Source organism: Maniola jurtina, chromosome 2 (genome assembly GCF_905333055.1).
Source record: "Maniola jurtina chromosome 2, ilManJurt1.1, whole genome shotgun sequence".
NCBI lineage: Eukaryota > Metazoa > Arthropoda > Insecta > Lepidoptera > Nymphalidae > Maniola > Maniola jurtina.
Genome location: NC_060030.1, coordinates 525975 through 547346, shown reverse-complemented (window position 1 = coordinate 547346; position 21372 = coordinate 525975). Strand labels below are relative to the sequence as shown.

The following is a 21372-nucleotide window of genomic DNA, read 5'->3' as shown; positions in this document are numbered from 1 at the left end:
TACCTGGTGTCAAAATTACGTCATGAAAATTGCTCAAAATTCAAAGACAAACCCACGAAAATCTGAGCAATGTCTTCAGCGTTTGAGATACTGAAGGAACTACTGAACTATTTGATACTGATTTGGTGAAAACCCCAGGCAAATATTATAAAGTATCACTTTTTTCTGAAATTTTGTTCTAAACTCAATGTGCACAAAATGTTATAAGTGCACAACATACTTGTTACTTCAGATAAAATTAATGAGCATTAATGTGGTCAACTTGCCAACAATCTTTGGCGAGAAATTTTTTTGCCATAAATTTTTTTGTTCACTAAAACATATTAAGTAGTCGGATTCAAGATTCAAGATTTTTTTATTTGCAGAAACATTTTTTACATTAAGATCTTATTAAGTAGTCGGATGAAAAGGAAGAGCTTTTTTTTATTACTTACGTCCGCCTCTAGTAGTAGCAGTAAGTATTTCGCTGGGCGGTCCCAAGGATATCTTGTTCTGAGCCTGAATCTTCGCGTTGTACGTGGTGCCACATTTCAGCATGTCCATAGTGTAGGAGGTCTGTTCTGGGGACAGTTCGATGCTGTGCCACTCCGTTTCAGATGCTTGCTTGTATTGGAGGACGTAGCCTGAATGTTTAGACGAAAGTTACTTAGCTTGTTTTTGAATTCCCACTCAGAAATAAATACAGCTAATTAATAAAGCCTCAATAGCTCAACGGTTGCAGGAGCGGACAGAAATGCCACCGACAGGGTCGGCGGTTCAAACCAGTGCAGTACTGTCGTACCCACGTCAAGCACAAGTTTTACGCTTAGTTGGAGGGGAAAGGGGAATGCCTAATTATCTTATTAAAAAAATATAAGCTATAGATTCCAAATTTTGTAGTCCTAAAGATATTTTAAAAAACACCATTTGGGTTGGAAACTATTTGGCGTACAATACCTAAATGTAATTTAAATAAGCGAGCTCAAAGTTACAGCTGGTGGAGTTTGTTGGACAAACTAGATTGTCGTACTCACTTCTATCTAGCACTCTTTGTATTCTTTTCGAGAAGAAGAGTACTTATCGTATTTTGAAATTCCACTTAGCAGTGCATATTATATTTATGTTATACATTTTTTACAACTGCAAAGTATTGAATAGGACGCGCTGCGAATGGGACGAGCTATGAATGGGACAAATTGCGAATGTGGGACGAGTTGCAGACGGGACGACTTTCTTCGAAACCATACAGCTCAAACCGTTGGGTCAGCTAGAAACTTAAGATTTTGCTAAGAAAAAGACTCTCAGCCTTTCCACCGAGCGAAATTGGGGCAGGTTAGCTTATCTTCTGTATAAGTTGCTATAAAATCCGTACCAAGAACGGGTTGATCAGTATCAGAAGCGGGGAGACTCCAATGCAGCTTGATGCTAGTGGCAGTGGTGTACTGAAGGGACAAGGCCGGAGCGCCTGGCGGCAGGACCGCCTTCACCACGTACACTATGGAGTCCTCGCCTATGCTGTTTGTGGCTGTGCAGGTGAAGTTGCCTGATGATTGCTCGTTTACTTCTGGAATTGGAAAATAAATTGGTAAAAGTAAAAAATGACATTTAGTAATTTTAAAAGAGCAGTATATTAATAAAAGCTTGGCAAGCATAGGAGCTATATTTTTGGGAGATCTTACTCTACTCTTTGTAGTTATTCTTATCAAAACAGCCTTTTTACAACGGTTTTCGACATGGGGTGATAAAATTTAACTTGGCAGTGTCTGTGTTACCGATATAGTCGGAGTTGGCACACACGAAAGACGGGAGGCCGTACCTATTTACTCTGTCTTCTTCACTCAGATGAGCAAAAATACGTGCTACGCAACTTTTGTGAGGTCGTGTTTGTGTCCTTATCACTTTTTGCTATTCTAAAAGTTCATTAAGAAGCTACACTACAAATCTTTGCTACGAAAATTAGTAGAACTTCTGTATTCAAAATAGTTTTATATCAATCAGTCATGGTTGTTAAGAAATGAGGAGGTACCTCGTATGTGCAGATGGCCGGCCCTCGTGACCTGGTAGTAGCGGTGGTGCGTGACGGGCGCGCGCGCGTGCGCCCAGCGCGTGCGCGGCGCAGGCGCGCCCACCGCCGCGCACGCCAGCAGCGCGCCGCGCCCCGCGCCCACGCGCCGCGACCCGCCGAACGACGCTATCCGTGCTGGAACTAGAACAAAGTGAGATAAGTCGCAATTAAAAAAATCAAAAACACGACTAACTTATTTCACTTGGGACATCGTAAGGATTTTAAAGATACATCCAAATCTGTTCAGGGATTTAGAAATTACGATAAAAACATGACACTCCTGTTTTTGGGCAGTCGTGTAAAAAAACTAGAGACCGATCGAAACTAAATTTTTCGTTGCAACCGAAACCTTTCGTTTTCTGCTCTGGGTTCAGCAGAAACCAAAACCGAAACTTGTTGAACATAATTAGTAAAGTTATAATCTAGAAATTTGATGACTTTCAAGGTCATTTCTGCATGAAAATGCGCAACTTTGAGGGAATTGATAACTTACTTCTAGAGCTGGGTCCTTGTCCCACAACTAGCGTAGACTCCCCCTCTCCGGAGCCCGTGGTGGCGGACACCCAGAACTCGTAGAGCTGGTTCTCCATCAGGTTCCTCACTTGGAACATCAGCTCTATCTCGGGGTTCTTATCAGCTGACACTGTGAAGCTCGAGTGTTTACCTAACCTGTCACAAAAACGTTGAACTAAAGATCTCAACTCCCAAACAGACAGTATGATTGCTTAAAAAACTTTCTGAAGGTCTAACTTATACCTACCATTTCAGGTAAGCTAATTTGGAAACACTAAACATTTTAATCGTGAAAAAATTAACTGTTTCATTACAAAATGCCGAATGCACTTGACAAAGTGTATGAACCAGAAAAACTTTTTGTATCAAAACAGATCCTACTTAACCTAACCTTTCAAATTCAAATTCAAATTCAAATTCAAATTATTTTTATTCAATTAAACTTTTACAAGTGCTTTTGAATCGTCAAAATAATCTACCACTGGTTCGGAATGCTGTTCCTACCGAGAAGAACCAGCAAGAAACTCGGCGGTTGCTCTTTTCAAATGTACAATTTACAATAATATGCCATACTGTATACAAGCAATTGCAGCGCCGTATATTGCTGGAGCGAATCAAATCCAAGCTTTTTTGTCATTTACATAATCTTCGATTGTATAATAAGCTTTTTCCAGGAGCATACTTTTAATAGATTTTTTAAACTTGTGTAAAGGCAAGTCTAAAATTGATTGTGGAATTCTATTATAAAATATTACACTCATTCCCACAAACGATTTTCCCACTTTCCTGAGGCGGAGCGTAGGATATGCGAGCCTATTACGGTTTCTAGTTTGCCGGTCGTGGAAATCACCGATTTTTTTGTAACTATGAATGTTTTGTCGTACAAAAATTATATTAGCGTAAATATATTGAGAAGCTACTGTAAGAATACCTATTTCCTTAAATTTCTCTCGTAGGGAATCGCGCGGTTTTAAATTATAGATTGCGCGTATTGCCCTTTTTTGTAATACGAAAATTTTTCCAATATCTGCCGCTTTACCCCATAGTAAGATTCCGTAAGACATAATACTGTGAAAATAGGCAAAATATACAATTTTTGCAGTTTCCACATCAGTTATCTGTCGAATCTTTCTAACAGCGTAAGCAGCAGAGCTGAGTTTACCAGCAAGTGTTGATATATGGGCGTTCCATTGAAGCTTTGCATCTAAAGTTATCCCTAGGAACACGGTAGTTTCTTCTACTTTCAACATATCATTATTTACCATTAAATTAAAATCATTTGCCGTCTTAGTATTGGGCAATGCGAATTCGACACACTTAGTTTTCTTTGCATTTAAAAGCAAATTATTAACAGTAAACCAATGAGTAACCTGCGATATGGTTCTATTTACATCGTCAAAATTATTATAATTTCTATCGACTTTAAAAATCAAAGACGTATCATCAGCAAATAGTACAATATCGCAATCATTTTGGACGAAATATGGTAAATCGTTTATATATACCAAAAACATGAAGGGACCTAAGATAGAGCCTTGTGGAACACCCATTAGTGAGGCTGATCCGGATGACTTCACATCATTTACACATACAGTTTGTATACGATCACTGAGGTAGGACGCAATGAGACTAAGCGCAGAGTCTTTGATTCCATAGTGGTTCAATTTAGCCAAGAGAGTCTCATGCGAAACGCAATCGAATGCTTTAGACAAATCACAGAAAATTCCAATAGCATTCTGTGAGTTCTCCCATGCATCGAATATATGCTTTAAAAGCATTGCGCCCGCATCGATTGTTGATCGACCTTTAGTAAAACCATACTGCTCCGAATGAAGTAATTTATTCAGATTAAAGTGCTGGAGCAGTTGGTTGAGCATAATTTTTTCAAATATCTTGCTAAAAGTCGGTAAAATTGAAATTGGCCTGTAATTATTTGGGTCAGTTTTACTACCCGATTTAAAAAGAGGAATTAATTTACTGTATTTCATAAGATCTGGAAAGGATCCTGAATCTACGGACTCATTAAAGATTAGAGCAAGATATGGAGCAACAATATCAATAATATTGCTGATTACTTTTACTGAAATTCCCCATAGGTCTCCGGTTTTTTTGTACTGTAGCGATTTGAATACTTTAACAATATCATATGGGGTAACGTGTTCAAATTTAAATAATACACTGCACTCAGAAACATTGCTCCTTAGAAGAGTGTAGGCTTCCGTTGGCGACGAGTTAAGGGAACTGGTAGTGGTAACTGGAATGTTTCGAAAAAAGTCCTCAAATACGTTTGCTATTTCTAAGTCGGAGTCAGTAATTTTCAGTCAGTCAGTTTCGGGTTAAAACCTACTTTCTGACTGACCTAGAGTAAGGCAAATTCATAGATCATTCATTTATCGGTAATCTGATAAACTCGTTGAGCTTTTGTCAGCGAATCCGCTCTCGGAAATTTAGTTCTTATCACCGAACATAAAACTTTAACTGTAGAAAAATAAGAGCAAAAACAGTTGGCGACTCACCGTCCCGCCTCCCGATAGTACACAGTGTAGTGCGATATGACACCGTTGGGATGTACGGGCGGTAACCAGCTCACAAGCACCGAGTCACTCGAATACGGCAACGCTTTTATCTTTTCTGGAGCTGATGGCACTGAAAACAAGAATTATTCAATAGTGGTCAGTGAAGCAAAAGCGATTTTCTTCTTGGAATTAAATAATTTCAGAGAATCAATAACTTTTTTTTGGGAAAACTGGGGGGAAAGGGGTTCGTACCTTCAGGGCCAGAGCCTAGTAAGGTAAGTGACAGGAGAACTTCCAGCAGGGAACATCTGTCAGTTCAACGACAATAACTGTTGTTAATCTACGAAGCAGGCTATGTTCTGGATTAAATCCCCGTATAAAATGGCACCTACCATCTTCCTCAGTCATGCAGTAAGTGGGCGCGCTGCGCTTGCCGTCGCCCGCGGCGGTGTAGGCCACCACTTGCAGCGAGTAGTTGCTGTACTTGTGCAGCGTGTGCAGGTACGTCTCCGTTGTCGACACGCGCTTTATTTCTGCGCCCTCCGCTGGAAGCCAACATATTCAGATTATACACTGTTACTGCCAACCCTAGGGCATATCGACAGCTATAAAAGAAATGATAGCGCAGCGTTCTGCCGGCTCAAGACCTTCGCGGGCAGATCTGCACTGACGTCACCGGCCTAGATATCCGAAGGCTGAGTTCTTCCTTTTTTTTTAGAAATACTGCTCTACATGGAGGGAGAGGCTTCTTCCTTCAAGGCCAGAGCTCAGGGCCAGCTTTGGGTGAGGCTAATCTAGTTTTTCAAAAGCATGTCAAAAACCAGGAAACCAGAAAGAGGTATAGTTACCATGGCTAGTAGACAGAGGTGCGTAGATAACTTTGTAGCCCTGTATGATGCCGTTGCGGAAGGCGGGCGGCGGAGGAGCCCACGACACTTTGATACTCGTTGATGATAACGCCGAGCATGCTACTCTTGTTGGGGCTGCTTCTGGAACTGAAGACAAAAATCATCAGCATGAAATAAATGTTCATGTACCCCTTGCCGCTGCTACCCTTGCTGTCTTACTGCGTTTAGGTATCCAGCAAGACAACAATATGGGGCAGAAGATAACACTACGGTTGCCTACAACTTCAAAATAAAAAATGAGAGGCACTGGTATGATTATACCTTGACGGCCATAATGAAGAGAGGAGAGGAGACAGGAAAATATAAAAAACAACGGGACAACTAGAAAGTCAGCACGAAGTAATTTGATATGGTTATGTGCTGACTACATGGACTTTATTTTAGTCGTGTGAGTCTGACACACTCTGATATTGATTTTTCTCCGCCAAAGAAAAAAAATGTTATCATGAAAATTGTGTTGTTTGCTTGTGTGCTCTGAGGTAGTAATTCTGATGATTTTTCTCACCTCCTTCCAAAGTAGTGGCAGTGACAGGAGCGGAAGGCGGCCCGGCTGCGACGCCGTTGAAGGCTCTCACGCGCACCTCGTATCGCGTAAACTTCTTCAACGCTGACAATGTCAACTCGGTGGCTGACCAACCGTTCACTGTGAGAGTTCTGAAATTAATAAACAGTAGATTTTTACTTGGCGTTATCAACAAATCTTATTGTACCTACCTGTGGACGATTTATAGATCTGTTTGGTGGTACAAAGTAAGTCGTGAAGGTGGAGGTGTCTGTTCTGTCATGTGATTGGTTCTTCAGTCAAGCTAGCGATTCCCTGCAGTATTACCGAACAGTACCTACCTATGAGCAGATATATTATGTATCTCCTCAACAAGTATCGTCTAGAACGCTGTTTGTAAAAGATAGTTTAACTACGGGAAAACATTCCTCACTACCCTCGCTTAAAAATGTCAAAGCAAGAGAAGGTAAAAGCGAGTTTAACTTGACAAAAATAAACAGTTGGACTAAACATTTTGATACCTGAATGTACTTAACTAATCTTATTTTACCAAAATGACCGATATTTGATTTTAATTTGAACATTAGGACATTGTTCTGATAGAAAGATGGACTCGTTCAAATAGTTTGGCTTTACGACCAGTTGTGAATGAAGCTAACCTGGTTGAGTTAGGCAATGCGATGGCATCAGGGCCCAGCTCAGCGCAGGACACGGAGTACCCCAGCAGCTCGCCGTGCCACGCGTCCCGTGGAGGCGCTCGCCACGACACGTGCAGTTCCCCCGCCGCGCCCGCCGATACTGATACACCGCTTGGAGCTTCTGATGGCGCTGGAAGTAGTAATGCTTGGCGTTAAAACTATAGAACAACGCGAAATCACTTGCTTTAACGGTGAAGCAAAACACCATAAGGCCAGAGAGTTCACCATAATGTCCTCGAATGTGTGTGGGGTCTGACAATCCAGCACTTGGCCAGTGGAATAAATCCTCTAGCTTATTTATCTTTGATTGTTATCACTTTGCTAGTTTTCTGAATGTTTTACCTTCTTCTTGTGTCTTGACGACCACTGCCTCAGTGAAAGCGCTGTGGTCTATCTGATTGACGGCAGCGATGCGGATCATGTAGGCTGTGTGTGGTCGGAGGTTGCTTAGGAGGGCTTCATAGTGGATATCGCCCTTCTTTGTGAGCCTGAAACGTTATAGTAAAAGGAATGGTTTATGCTATGAACTCCAAATCACTTTTACTAAATATTTTAGCAAACTTCTTTAGGTGTTAGGACTGGATCAAATTAAACAGACTAGATCAGTTTGATCAGTTTAAAATTAAGTTACGATTTAATTTCAAATCTAGGTAATGTTGAATCATTGATTATCATTGCCTGAACATTTAAACTGACGGAAAACTTCAATTTGTTAAAAAGTCCCTTGGACTTGGTGGTAAAATACCCAGAAAAACATAAAAGCCCGTAACATTTCACTATTGACTACCCAGAATAGTCAGGCCTGGTGCTTATTTTGGCACCCCCTCACATTGAAACGGAACAAGGATGAGAGGAACAAGAAGTAAGAAAAAGAAGTCAAATACGACTTACGTGACATGTGAATGAGGATGGGTTCCATGCAGCGACACATTGATGGTAGTGGCGCCGTCCCAGTGCGAGACGCGGATGGCGCCCTGAGCCGACAGCGCGGTGTACTGCAGCGTGTAGCCCAGCAGTGGGGAGTTGCCGTCGAAGCGCAGGCTCCACGACAGGCGCACTGCGCGGGACTGGATCTCCGTCACGGACAGAGATTGAGGAGTTTCGGGTTTTTCTGACAAGATTTGAAGAAAGATTCATATTGAGAATCAATAATTTCTTTCGTAACAAGTAATAGTCATGCTACGGTTTTCTAGGAAAGCGGTGCCTCCATATAACGGCTCAAAACTCTACAGAAATACTCTTACCTTGGACGGAGAGGTAAATATAATGGTCGCTGTGGCCATACGCGTTGACCGCCTGGCACTTGTACACGCCGGAGTCCTGGCGGTCCGTGCGGCTGATGTACAGCTGGGACCTTAAACCACTATCAGTCTTTGCTTCCGATATACTTAATCTGGAACAGAAACGGGTACCTCAACGAGTTGGAAGCTGAAGTGCCAATGAACAGGATACATAGTTTATAGAATCTATAGAAGGTGACGAAATGACGGCTTGTACAGAAAGGCACCGCGTTGGTAGAATCCCCTTTACCTCAGTTTAGTCAAATAACCTAGGTATGCTAAAGGCTCCAAGGGTATGATATTAATAGGTCCATTTATATTAGTAGGCATAATAAATTATGCAAAAAAGTGAAAAAAGTCAATTTGGCGCTTGACGACTGATGCAGAACGCTATCCAATTAATAAGTCAGCACATTAAGGATAGTGTCAAGAAAAACTCGTAAGGTCGTATACCTACACATAAAACATATTGTTTCAAATATCTGCCAATCCGCAACTGGCCTGTGTGGTAGACTTTCGCCAAACTCTTCCCATTTTGGGAAGAGATCCGTGTTCAGTAGTGAACAGTGATGGGTTGATGATAACGTACTCAGCTACAAACATACCTATAGGTAGAGAGGTCGACTGGAGCGTTATCCCGCGACCAGGAGAGGCGCAGAGGCGCGTCGCCTCGCGCCTCGCAAGCCAACGTAGCGCCTGCCTCGCGCCTCGCGGATACATTGTGAGAAGTCACTTCAAATCGTGCTGGTTCTGCAAATAACACCGCATTGATTCATTATGAAAAGTTAGTTAGTCCACTTGGCTGAATAAGCATTAAAATCAGTGAGGTGTTATTGGATATCCGACAGAAGTGAAGCTGTACCTACTCTCTCTCGCTCAGTGCGTCGCACTTACCATTAATTGCTACAAAAATTGTCTTAGAGAGTGGTGTGCCAACTCCATTTTCAGCTTTGCACATGTAGTAGCCCTCGTCATAAGGGAGTGCCGCCTCAATCCAGAGAGTTCCATTTGAGAGGAACTGGAATCTTCCTCCCAGATTGACTAGAGGAACGAAGTCTGATGCAGATCCAGCTGGAACAACATAGCGGGTTTTGAATTACGAATAAAGTTTGTTTAATGTTCAATGGGTGTTTTAATGCCTTGCTCATAAAATATCTTGTAGTTGGCTAGATTAAATTGCTTACACTTGTGAAGAGTGACTTAATTTAAATACACATATTTAAATTAAGTTAAAAATATTACAATAAAACTTAAGGCTAGCCTTATCTTATTCCTATACAAACCATACTCGCGTGGAATGGTGCCAAGAATACTGGCGCATTTCCGCGCTGGACAGCCCGGCTGATCCGTTGCGTTGTAATTTTTTTTAGCACTCTAAGACTCCATGGCCCCAGGGTCTCCGCGGCAAACGGAACAAAAATGTAACTCTCGATAAGAGAGGCATAAGTATGCCTCTCTTATCGAGACTTCAAACGGCAAGCGGCGCAAGTGCACCGCTTGCCGTTTGAAGTTTGCTGCGATATCAATATCAATAGCAATATCACCAATCATAATAATTATAGATTGACGCTTGCGTTTGCCGTCTTTCCAGTGACTCTGTGCCGAAACTTTCATTGTAGCCAGCAGTATTAAAATCCTCTTCAATCCAACGCCGGCTTATTGAGCACGGGGTTTTTCTCAGAATTAGAGGTCAATCCAGCAGTAAATTCCACCCTAAAAAGGGTTTCACTCACAAAAGTGATCGTAGTTGCGATAATTACCATGAATTGACCTGCTATTCGATTGCGGTAGAATGACAGCTACAATGTCACGATCGCAATCACCTCTGATTGGTTGACGCTCGCTCACTATTGGCTTTAATGCATAATTGCAACAAGAATAGCATTTTAGCCAATAACAACAATTGCGATTGTAGTAATGGTTGATGCAGGTTTTACGGGATCGAGCTAATGAACGGGTGGCAACCAGTTTGCTAGAAATTAGTACCGATCTGCTATTAGCTACCTACCTCTTTGCTTCATCCAGGTCGTATGAGGTGTGGGCGAACCGGTGGTATGACAATGCAACGCAAGCGGTTCGCCTGCCAGCACCGCAGCGTCCGAGGGCTCTTGCAGCCACTTTGGGGATACTGCAGCATGAAATGCATGAAATGAAGAAGGAATATTGATCATACGAACTAAATATCGGATAAATAACTATTAATCCCCTATTAGATGTCTTTATGAAGTCAATATTCATGATATCATGATGATGAAGTCAATATGATGTCATGAGCTCTTCCTAAAATGACCATTAATTCTATTCCTAGGGTAGGTACATACTTACTTTCCTCCAGCAGCATTCAAATATTAACGGATAAAGAAATAGATGACTGTCATGGGAAAAGTATGGGTTACGCAAAATTACTTATTGGAATTAAGTAGACACCTTCCTAATGTAAGAATTCATAATTACGATTCCTAGTTTTTATTCATCAGTCCATTGCTTCTTGCAGGAATATTTTTTAAAATATAAATCTCTGTTTTTTAATTTCTATTTTAAACATAGATCTTCTAAGTTACATACATCCTTAATTAGGTATAAGTACATTTGGTATCAGCTTACATTTTATTTAAACAACTACTTAAGTAAACAGTAAATAAAAATAAATTGCTGTAGTGAAATTACCCGTTCCTTTAAGCCATCTATAATCCAGTTTTGTATAGCAGAACAAAAAACGGAATAACATTTGAAATAACGAAGGGTTGATGTTTATTTAGGAAGGTCAATTAGGATTCGATGTAAACCAATGGACCATCGCTGAACCGTTTACACGGAACGAATTTAAAGAGCTTTAAAATGTTGTAATTACCCTTTCACTTTTGTATTCCCTTTCAAAAGTTCGATTACTTTTATAACTTTTGATTGATTTTCGTCAAAGAACACTAAACTTTGTATAAAACAATCCTTGTGAATTTCAAATTAAAATAAACAGAACATCCCAAACTTTGGATAAAAGATACAATTTTATTGGTTTAAGTCACTAAAGCCCGGTCAGTTAAATGATTTAAGGTTTGTAGTGCTATTACTTTCTGGCAACTGCATTATGTTCTTGACAAAAATGGAAAGCATTACAAAATTTAACTGAATCAGTTTAAATGTCCTTGCAGTTGAATCTCATAGTAGTATCTTTTTATAAGTAAGTATAAAGCATTTTACATGGATTTCGCGTTCATCAAAAAACTCACACAAGATTGTTTTTAAAAGAAAGAAGATAGTATACACATTTGGTCATAAATTGTTGTAAAAACATTGTACATTAATTGTGCATAAAATAAAAGCAGTGGATGGTGCAAAATGGGGTGGTGGTGTACTCGAGAACCTTCTAGAACAAATGAAACCATCGCTTCGTGCCACGTTGTGCGGTGCAAGCGTGCGTCTAGGTTGCTGAATGGTGCTGTAGTGGTTGCCGGGGTTACCTTTCACAACCAGTTCGGCGGTATAGTTAACTTTGGCGGCGTTGTTGGACGCCACGCAGGTGTAAAGGCCGCTGTGGCGGGCGGACACCTCTTTGAAAACGAGGTTGCTGAAAAATTCCGCACCCCGCTCTTCTACCTATTGAGTGGTGGCTAAAGTCTTAATGCGATACTTAATCTGCTTAATTGGCTAACTCAGACAGACCTTCTAAGTTCTGCTGTAAAAGTTTGAACAGCGTTTGAAACTATGAGAAATGCGTTCAAACCATTGATGTCGGAACCAGTTGTTCAATTTACTATTATTATTATGCTTCAAAAGATTTTCGTTCCAGGTTAGCTTGATTTTTTATGTTTACGCAGAATTTTTTGGGGTTCCATAGTAAACAAGGAACCCTAATAGTTTCGCCATGTCCATCTGACTGTCCGTCCGTCCGTGGCTTAGTGCCTGTCGGGCCTCGTGCAGTGTAGGTTCCGTAGTTGCCCGTCTTAACTAGCTGTTATACACAACTAACGACTTTAAGTAATTTTCAATGAAAATATATGTTACTCGTTGGTCGACTATAACGTCTTGTTGACTTTTAAATCTTACGATAGTTTTCCTTTTAAAAGTTTAAGCAGATCTGTGACCTAAAGTGTCTGTTTCTTCTAGAGATGATTTGGAGTAGAATTATGCCAGTGATCTCACCTGAAGGTCGGCGGGTATCGGAGCGTTGTCCTTGAGCCATGCGAAGCGAACAGGCATGTCCCCGGATGCGACGCTACAGCTGACTTGCGCCCGTTTGCCTTCTTGCAAGTTCGCCGAGAACGAAAACGGCTCAATTTCCGGAGGATCTGGGAATACGTCAAATCTAACTTACCTAACTTTTCTATATCAAATCTTGAGCCGCAAGACGAGAGCAATTTTTCAATTTATCTGTACTTAGGCACTAAAGTATAATTTTACTAAAATATATGAGGATATTCACGGAATTGGCAATCAGCTTAGTATTCATTTGTTCTATGGTGATATCAGACACAACAGTTTCCTGTAAGTATGTCGCCGATAAATGGCAGGTACATGCAGTAAAATATTATAGCCTCGAACTCAGATCACCTTCAGCGTTAGGTATACCATCGCGTGATCAACGATACATCTTTACAAGACTGCCCAAAAAAGGAGTGTTATGTTTTCAGGGTTCATGTATGTGAGTTTCTTTAATCTACCATAGCTCTGAATACCTGAACAGATTTGCAAGTATGGGATGTCGTTAGAATCCTTGCATCAAACCAAGTGACACTAACAATATTTTTTTTGAAAAAAATTCAATATTGGGGCTGGTTGGCAAAATTTTCAAATGTGTAAGTTTTTGCTATTCAGTTCGACTTTTTGGCAGGCAGTAGTGTTTTTAATTCTTTAAATTATAACTTTCCCATCATTTATCCATCAATGTTTTTTCTCCTCTGATACCCCGTTACACAATCATTGATAAAACACGTCTTCTTCATCAGTTGAAACCCTATGTAATTTCACAAATGTAATAATCAATATTGTACTCACTGCTAACTATGAGCTGCAGTTCCCTCCTCGCGATCTCCCCATGAGGGCCGATTGCGCTGCACGTATAAGCACCAGCACTGGCAGCTTCCACGCGAGCTATCCTGAGAGCACCTTCGCCGCTTCCACTGCCCTCCCATTCCAGCTGGTTCCCATCACGCTCCCATCGTACTGAACTGGTAAATGCCAACCACTTTATACATTACTAGCCGATGGAGTACAGAGGGCGGCTGCCGGTGTTTGAAAATTAACTGCTTTAACCGGGGGAGTATTGCTTTTAGTACCTAATTTAATCTTATATTTTATGTATTTGAATGTTGTTTTACATAATTAGGTTAGGTACTACACTCACAACTCTCATTTTCTCGACAACATCGAGCCACGCCCCTCCTCACATTAGGCAAAAACCTTTCTCCACTTACTTGACAAATAGTGGAAGTATAGTTGGAGAATAACGAATGCTGCCTCAGACAACACTAACATTACACAATACATACTCACAACTCTTCATTTTCTCGATAACATCGAGTCACGTCCATCCTCACAATAGGCAAAAACCTTTCTCCACTTACTTGACAAATAGTGGAAGTATAGTTGGAGAATAACGAATGCTGCCTCAGACAACACTAACATTACACAATACATACTCACAACTCTTCATTTTCTCGATAACATCGAGTCACGTCCATCCTCACAATAGGCAAAAACCTTTCTCCACTTACTTGACAAACAGTGGAAGTATAGTTGGAGAATAACGAATACTGCCTCAGACAAAATACTAACATTACACAACACATAATATATACTAAGTCTATCGCTAAATAATAATTTTAAAAGTAAATAGGTACAAAGTGCACACCATATTATGATATAATCTTTTGGTGCAGTTAGTGTAGGTGTAGACATACCAAATTATTTATATAAATTTTATCTCTCTAAGTCTGTGAATCTTTGTCCTTTTTTCTCTGTTTTCTAAGACCATTCTGTCTCCATATCCTGTAAACTTTTATTTCTATTTTCCTTCACTCACATATATTATTTGGTGTGTTTCAGGATTTTATATACACAATGGCACCCACAACCAGGAGGGCAGCAGTAATGGAGGAGCAAGAGAAACTAAGAACTGCCCTCCGGGAACTGAAGTTGCTGAAACAGCTAAATGAACAGTTGTTGAAGGAACAAGAGGACAGTGAAGTTGAGTTAAGAGCCATTATTGCCAAGAACACTCAATTGAAGGCTGAACTAGCTGACTTGAACAAAGTTCATACTCTGGTACTCGAGGAACGGGACCAACTCCAGGATGCAGTTGGCTCATTCAATCAGTGCATCCAAACATACGATGAGGCTCTTAGCAAGATTTCTATGTTAGAGAATGAATTGAGTAGGGCTCAGAAAACAATTGATGACCTTCAGTCTCAATTGCAAAGTTATGAAGCAAAGGACACAAATAATTTATATGACGAACTGCTCACTTCATCCTCAATAGCGCCAGTAGTGACCATCGATCTGACATGTGACAGTCCTTGTGCTAGTGATACTAATCCACTACGGGAAGATAACTTAGTAAACTTAAATAGCCATAATAAAATAAAAAAATACATTAAACTTAACAAAATTATCAGGAAAACACAAAGATTGACAAAATGTCATAAAACCTATACAAGAAATATTTCATCATTACAAAAGGAACGTTCCCAATTAGTAAATAAGCTTGATGCTTGTTGCATATCCTTAACAGAACTGCAGAATAAATATGATGTGGATGTTCAAACCCTAAATGATGAAATTTCCAAATTGACTCAGTCTCTTCATAAAGTTACCGACCTATACGAGCTGTCACAAAAACAGGTCCATGAGCAAATACTGGCAGCGGACCAATTGTTAACATTAAGTAACTATAACATGGCTCGTTTTGAGTCATTAACAAATAGGTATGATTGTTCTCCAAATGTACCTATAATTTGCCAAAATAGCCCTACAGTGCTCCCTGTGAAAGCAGATACTTGCCCAGGGCAGTGTAGCATAGATGTTAGGGTTCCTTCATCAGACAATATGAATCCCTCAACTAAGCCAATAAAACAAACTGTAATTATTTCTGACAGCTTAGGTAGAGGGCTCGGCTCCATGATGAGCTATTACTTAAAGCATTCAGTGATTAATAGATGTTCCCCTGGTGCTACTTTTTACCATTTAATTAATAATTTAAATGAAAAATCATTGGATAGCAATACAAATGTCATATTGTTGTTTGGGGACAGTTTGCAAGTCAAAAAACAACAGATTGTAAAATGCATTCAAAAATTACTAATTTTACATGAGAAAACCAAATGTAAATTTGTCTTGTGTGCCTTTCCTTATTCTGGTACATTTAATAAACAACAAAATGAGAATATACATACATTAAATTTGAAAATGTATAATCTGACAAAATATTATAGCGAAGCTATTTCTTACTTTGATATTAATAGTTTTACTAATAAGTTTAGATTGACCGGTGACAGTATGCATCTTCCAAAGAGATGCAAGATGCATATTGCTTCACTATTAGCATATAATTTAAATGATTCAGTTACAAGTGTTGTAACAAAGTCTCTTGACTCTTTTACAAACCGTACGTCTAGTACTAATTTTTTCTGTATTGACTCGAGTACTTCCAGTACTAATATTTCAATTATTGACTCAAGCAATGGTTTATGTACTATTAGGAACCCTATTGCTTGTTTAAACTAGATAGTAAGACAACGGAGGAGCTCTGTAAAATGAATACTGTACATCAAAACATACAGAGCCTCACCGGCAAGGATGGTAAAATTTTTAAATCAAGTAGTAACACAACAGACAAGCAATGTATGATTAATCTTGTACACCAAAATATACAGGGCTTGTCTGGAAAAGAATATGAAATTGAACTTTTTATAAAAAAATTAGATATCGATATTCTATGCCTTACTGAGCATTGGCTCAATAGTTATCAATTAATTGTCAATCTTGGAAATTATTCATTGTCAAGTGCGTTCACAAGAAAGAAGGCTATTCGCGGAGGATCTATGATAATAACCCGCAACAACATTAATTACAAGGAACGAAAAGACATTCTTAATCTTTCGGTTGAACGCACTATTGAGCTGTCCTGTGTTGAGCTGGAGCGATATATTATAGTTTGCGCATACCGACCTCCTTCGGGTGACTTTTCTCTGTTTGAGGACGTCATGGAGGAGGCACTGAGGCGGATATGTAGGTCATCAAAAAAAATATTGATTTGTGGAGACTTTAATATTGATATTTTACTTCACACCTCCTTTACAGACAGATTACTTAACTTATTTAAAAGTTTTAATTTAGAAAACATTTTTGTTGAGCCCACACGTGTAACTTCAACTTCAGCTACTTGTATTGATAACATTTTTGGTGATTGTAAAATTGTTAAAAAATCCATTATCACCACTCTTAGATCCGACCACTGTGGACAAATGATATCTGTTCCCAGCTCTCAACAAAATATAACAAAAGTTATAAAGTATAGGCCAGTCACCACCAAAAAAGTAAGGCAATTCAAACTCAATATTTTATCTACTTTACCTACAATTGAGGCATGGAATCAACATTTGGGCTAAGTGCCAAAATACATTTTGATGATAAATAAAATAAAACTGTATTTATTATGGATCAACATTTATTAAGACACATTATTATGTGCAAATGATTACAAATAATACTGTTTATTCACACACCTGTTAAGTATACTAATTTAAAAAACATTTATTTCAAAAAAGACATTATTTAAAAACTAATTTAGAAATGGGTCAAAATGCAAGGTTTTTGTAATTTATAAGGACTTAAGTGCCAATACAGTTTTATTATCATTGGGGCTAAGTGCCATATTAGAATTTTTTTTGTTTATGTTTGTTTTAATTAATAAATGCAATTTTTCCAGGTTTTTTTTTAATGATCAGCACACAAATTCCTGTAGAATTCTTGGCAGTTGTCTGGCAAGTATTCGATCATACTTTCTAGATCCCTCATTTTTTCTTTGCTTATTGTGTTGTGAGTCAAAAGTCTATGTAACTCCACATTTTTTAAATCTGAAATAGATTTTCCTCTTTTGAAAACATTAACTACCTTCCATGGTTCTATGTCTGTGAAATTTTGTTTTATGAGAACTTCACCTGGCTTATCTTTCGTTACTAGCAACCTTGATGCTGTTGAAATATTCAACTTTTTTGTCACAATTATGTCATCTGCAGCAGCTTGGAAGTTGAAAAAACATTCACTTGTCATATCAAGAACTTGGAAAGGTTGTGATGTATTTTTCGCACCGGTAATCACTTTTTTTAGGTCTTCAGGAACATAACTTTTCATAACCTTTTTTCTTTTTTCTATAATTCCGAAATCCCTGTCGCACTGTAAGAAACTGTGGCCTGTTATAAGAAATTTTTGTTCGATTGATTGGAAGTGACCATTTGCTACTAAAAACATCAATAGGAACAGAATCATTCTGTTTTTATTTTGGCCGGCACAGTTATCGCACCAAATTATCAGATGGTCTTTGTTTGTATTTCTTTTATTTACAAAACTCAAAAGGCATGATGCTATTTCATTGCCTCCTCTGCTACAGATTCCTTCGTGCCAAAGACACATGTAAGAGTTCCCAATATCAGCTACATTGATGCACAAGTTATAACAGCTAAGCTGGCGTTTGTAGAACATTTCTGAGTGTGTTAATGTAGGTACAAACAGCACCTGCTGAAGATCAATGGCTATTGTCATAGTATTGCTGCCTGGCAGTTGAGATTGCTCCCTATCTGTGGCCATAATCTGCCGAGATGATTCAGCTTTTCGATGATGTAATTCCAAAGTAGCTTTTGCGGACCGACTTTGTGCATTTTGAGATCGCACTACTGCAGATAAGCGATCACAAACTTTACACGTATCTGTTCTGGGCCTCTTGAACTTTAAATCAGGAAAATATCTCCGAAATACTTTTCTGTAAAATTTATATGTTACTTGTTTACCAGGGTGCAGTTCATTAAAGGCTTTATAACATCTATGTATGTTTAAATCAGGGCTAAGGTATTCTTTTGTGCTTTTTGCTCTTGTGTAATGGCTTTCATCCCTGGGGAACATATTAATATGTTCTTTAACTCTAAGCACATCCTCTTCCGTATACTTTAAACTTTTATGTGAAGTTCTATTATCACGAAAAGACGTATCACCATGTTTTTTTTTGTTTATCAATGTCTCTATTTCTTTTTTAGTAATTGCAAAAATGTCTGAAAATGTTTTCTTGCATACTGGTATTAGTGTACCATCACCTTTAGGCACAACATATGTAATGGTCGTTTGTCGTCTGCTATCAGATGGTACGGTATAATTACCATGTCGACGACGCTTAATATTATGCAATTGAAGCAAACCCATCAAATACGTTCTCTGTGTTTTTAAGTCTTCACGGTAGAACTTTTCAAATAAACTCAACTTCATGTCATGATCTAATTTGTGGCACTGATTTTTACATTTGCATATTTTCTGTAACATAAATATTTATTTAGCGTTGTTGTAAAATCAACTCAAAATGAAACAATAATAAACTACATGGTTACTGAGATACTAACCTCCATAGTCGGTGGCATTTTCGCCGGTATCACTTTTCCTTTCCTGTTCATATAACTTTTTCCCTGTACCTTCAACGATTTTCTTATTATAGTTTTATTTTTTGTTCTTTGTTTTGTGTTATCGTCCATTTTGAGATGCAAATTATTTCAAAGAAACAATAACGCCCATGAAATGACCATTGAACGAATCAACGAATGTTATTTTGACAATTTTGACATTGACATTTCTATGATCGGATACACGCACGACCCATTTGTAAAGAAACAACATTTGGCACTTACTCGTAACGCCATCTACCAAAAACTCTCAAAACTACAATAAATTTTACTGGGCACTTTGCACCTTTGTAACGGAATGGCTAACTACACTAGCGGCACGCTATGATGGCCGGTTTGACACATTACAATAGTGATGTGGAATGTCAATTTATTCTCGAACAAAAAACAATTAAGTTTTGTTTTTGTACCTGATTAAATAGGTTTAATAAAACAAAAATGTATATGTTTATTTAATTTATTTGAACGAACTGAATATTTGAACGAAAATGAATATACATACTTTATACGCACACAAGAAACATATGAATACAAAAGATACCAAAAAAGGTGCCACAAAAGGCCATAATTAATCAGATTCGTCCATACTACTATTTTCACTGTCGTCACTGCTATCATCACATACATTAATAATTATATGTTCGTTTTCTATAATATTATCTATTTTCACATCTCTTTCATAATCTTCCCTTATTAATTTAACAGTTCTATTCACAACCTTTTCCCAGTCTCCTTTAGTCACATGTTCACAAGCTTCTTCTAATAATTTTAGCATTTTTTTTGTGGTAAATGGGGGTTCTGTATTGTGTCTTGCAGCATATCCCTTAATTTGAGCCCACACCAACTCAATCGCATTATACTCACAATGGTAAGGCGGTAACCGTATAACTCTGTGCCCATGTTCTAATGCTATTTCGTCAATGACGTATCGGATCTTGGTTGGTTTGTTTTCTTTTAAAAGACGTACTAATTCCGCTTTTAACATATTCATGTTTGCATCTACGCCATTTTTACGAAGCCATGCGACGATATCAGCTTTCTTTTGGGATTGGGCAGGTGGCTTGTCAATTTGCATCGAGTGGTATGGCGCGTTGTCCATAATTATAATAGATGGTTCAGGGAGGCTACACAACATTGAGGTAAACCATTCAGTAAACTTTTCTCCATTCATGTCTTCATGATAGTCTCCAGTGGTTTTTGACGCAAAAGCCATGAGAGAACCTTCGACAAACCCGTTGATGGTTCCGGCGTGACAAATTATAAGTCGCGATCCTTTTCCTACAGGAACTTTGGAAGTAGATGCTGCTGTGTCATCGTTCCAAGAACGGCCTACAGTATGGTTAGCATTAAGCCATGTTTCATCCAAGAACACAACATTTTGCCAATTTTTGATTTCTTTCACTTGCCGTAAAAAAGTATACCTTGCCATCGCTATATCAAATCTTTCCATCAATATTTTGCGTTTGTTACATTTTTTGTATCGAAATCCAATGGTCTTCAAAATCTTCGTTAAAGAACTTTCCCCACCGAAGAATAATCCAGCTTCCTTCAGTGAATGCACCAACTTTTTTCTTGTTGGATACTCCTTCTGTAAATAGTAGCCGTAAACATGTCTTCGGATAGCATCGGCATCAAAGCTATCGATGCCTACGACTGGTTTTGCTCGTTTTCTCTTTTTTGGTGTGTGAAGTTTATTTTCTTCTGTGCCAGTCTCGCCATATTTTTTTTTAGTTATCCGTCTAACAGTTCGTTGTCCAATATTAAGCGCATCAGCTACGCGTTCAACCACTGACGTTATAGGTAAAATTGGCCCTCCATTTTGAGCTTCACGATCGAAATAGTTACGAAGGCGTATTACGAACTCACGTGTCTGACTATTTAGAACAGTTCTCTGCGTACGTTCGGTCATATCGACGAAATCCACAACAAAGGGCTTGAACAGAGTCCAAATTAACGAGCAAGGGTCAACAGTAATGCAGTATCAATATTTGAAATCCAAAGCCAGGTCAAAACTATATCACAATCGCATTGCACTGACAGTTTATACTTTTCGAAGCAACGTCAATTCGAAACTGCTTTGTTTTGCATTGAGCATTGACGCGAGTTTGCCGGAGGTAGTAGTTGTGCTAGCCAGCGATCCTATGTGACGATCGTATTAGATTCCATTTTTAAAAAATTGATATTTTTTTGCGATTTCAGAGGTTTGTCCACATAGTGAAAATTGTTCATATTCACAAGTACATTCACCCCTTA

The 21372-nt window shown here is 38.8% G+C and overlaps 3 protein-coding genes across 3 annotated transcripts in view; 1 reads left to right on the top strand and 2 right to left on the bottom strand.

Annotated features, from left to right (window-relative positions):
- The window catches only part of LOC123877861 (Down syndrome cell adhesion molecule-like protein Dscam2), a 97217-nt gene that overhangs the window by 7780 nt on the left and 68065 nt on the right, over positions 1-21372 (bottom strand). The window contains exons 10-27 of the mRNA XM_045924794.1: positions 13454-13626; positions 12602-12747; positions 11920-12055; positions 10470-10589; positions 9356-9532; positions 9067-9211; positions 8426-8574; positions 8073-8292; positions 7524-7669; positions 7143-7311; positions 6487-6635; positions 5922-6068; positions 5466-5618; positions 5074-5203; positions 2538-2713; positions 2006-2185; positions 1352-1543; positions 435-623 (exon numbers count right to left, since the gene is read on the bottom strand). Coding sequence (XP_045780750.1) covers positions 435-623; positions 1352-1543; positions 2006-2185; positions 2538-2713; positions 5074-5203; positions 5466-5618; positions 5922-6068; positions 6487-6635; positions 7143-7311; positions 7524-7669; positions 8073-8292; positions 8426-8574; positions 9067-9211; positions 9356-9532; positions 10470-10589; positions 11920-12055; positions 12602-12747; positions 13454-13626 — 2897 coding nt within the window. The remainder of the gene's footprint in view (positions 1-434; positions 624-1351; positions 1544-2005; positions 2186-2537; positions 2714-5073; positions 5204-5465; positions 5619-5921; positions 6069-6486; positions 6636-7142; positions 7312-7523; positions 7670-8072; positions 8293-8425; positions 8575-9066; positions 9212-9355; positions 9533-10469; positions 10590-11919; positions 12056-12601; positions 12748-13453; positions 13627-21372) is intronic.
- On the top strand, positions 13675-16427 carry LOC123877878. Its single transcript, XM_045924817.1, has 2 exons — positions 13675-13756; positions 14457-16427. The coding sequence occupies exon 2, from the start codon at positions 14519-14521 to the stop codon at positions 16178-16180; it is 1662 nt and encodes a 553-aa protein (XP_045780773.1). The 5' UTR covers positions 13675-13756; positions 14457-14518; the 3' UTR covers positions 16181-16427.
- On the bottom strand, positions 17034-19422 carry LOC123877872. Its single transcript, XM_045924804.1, has 2 exons — positions 19063-19422; positions 17034-18976 (listed from the first exon to the last, which is right to left on the bottom strand). The coding sequence occupies exons 1-2, from the start codon at positions 19189-19191 to the stop codon at positions 17393-17395; spliced, it is 1713 nt and encodes a 570-aa protein (XP_045780760.1). The 5' UTR covers positions 19192-19422; the 3' UTR covers positions 17034-17392.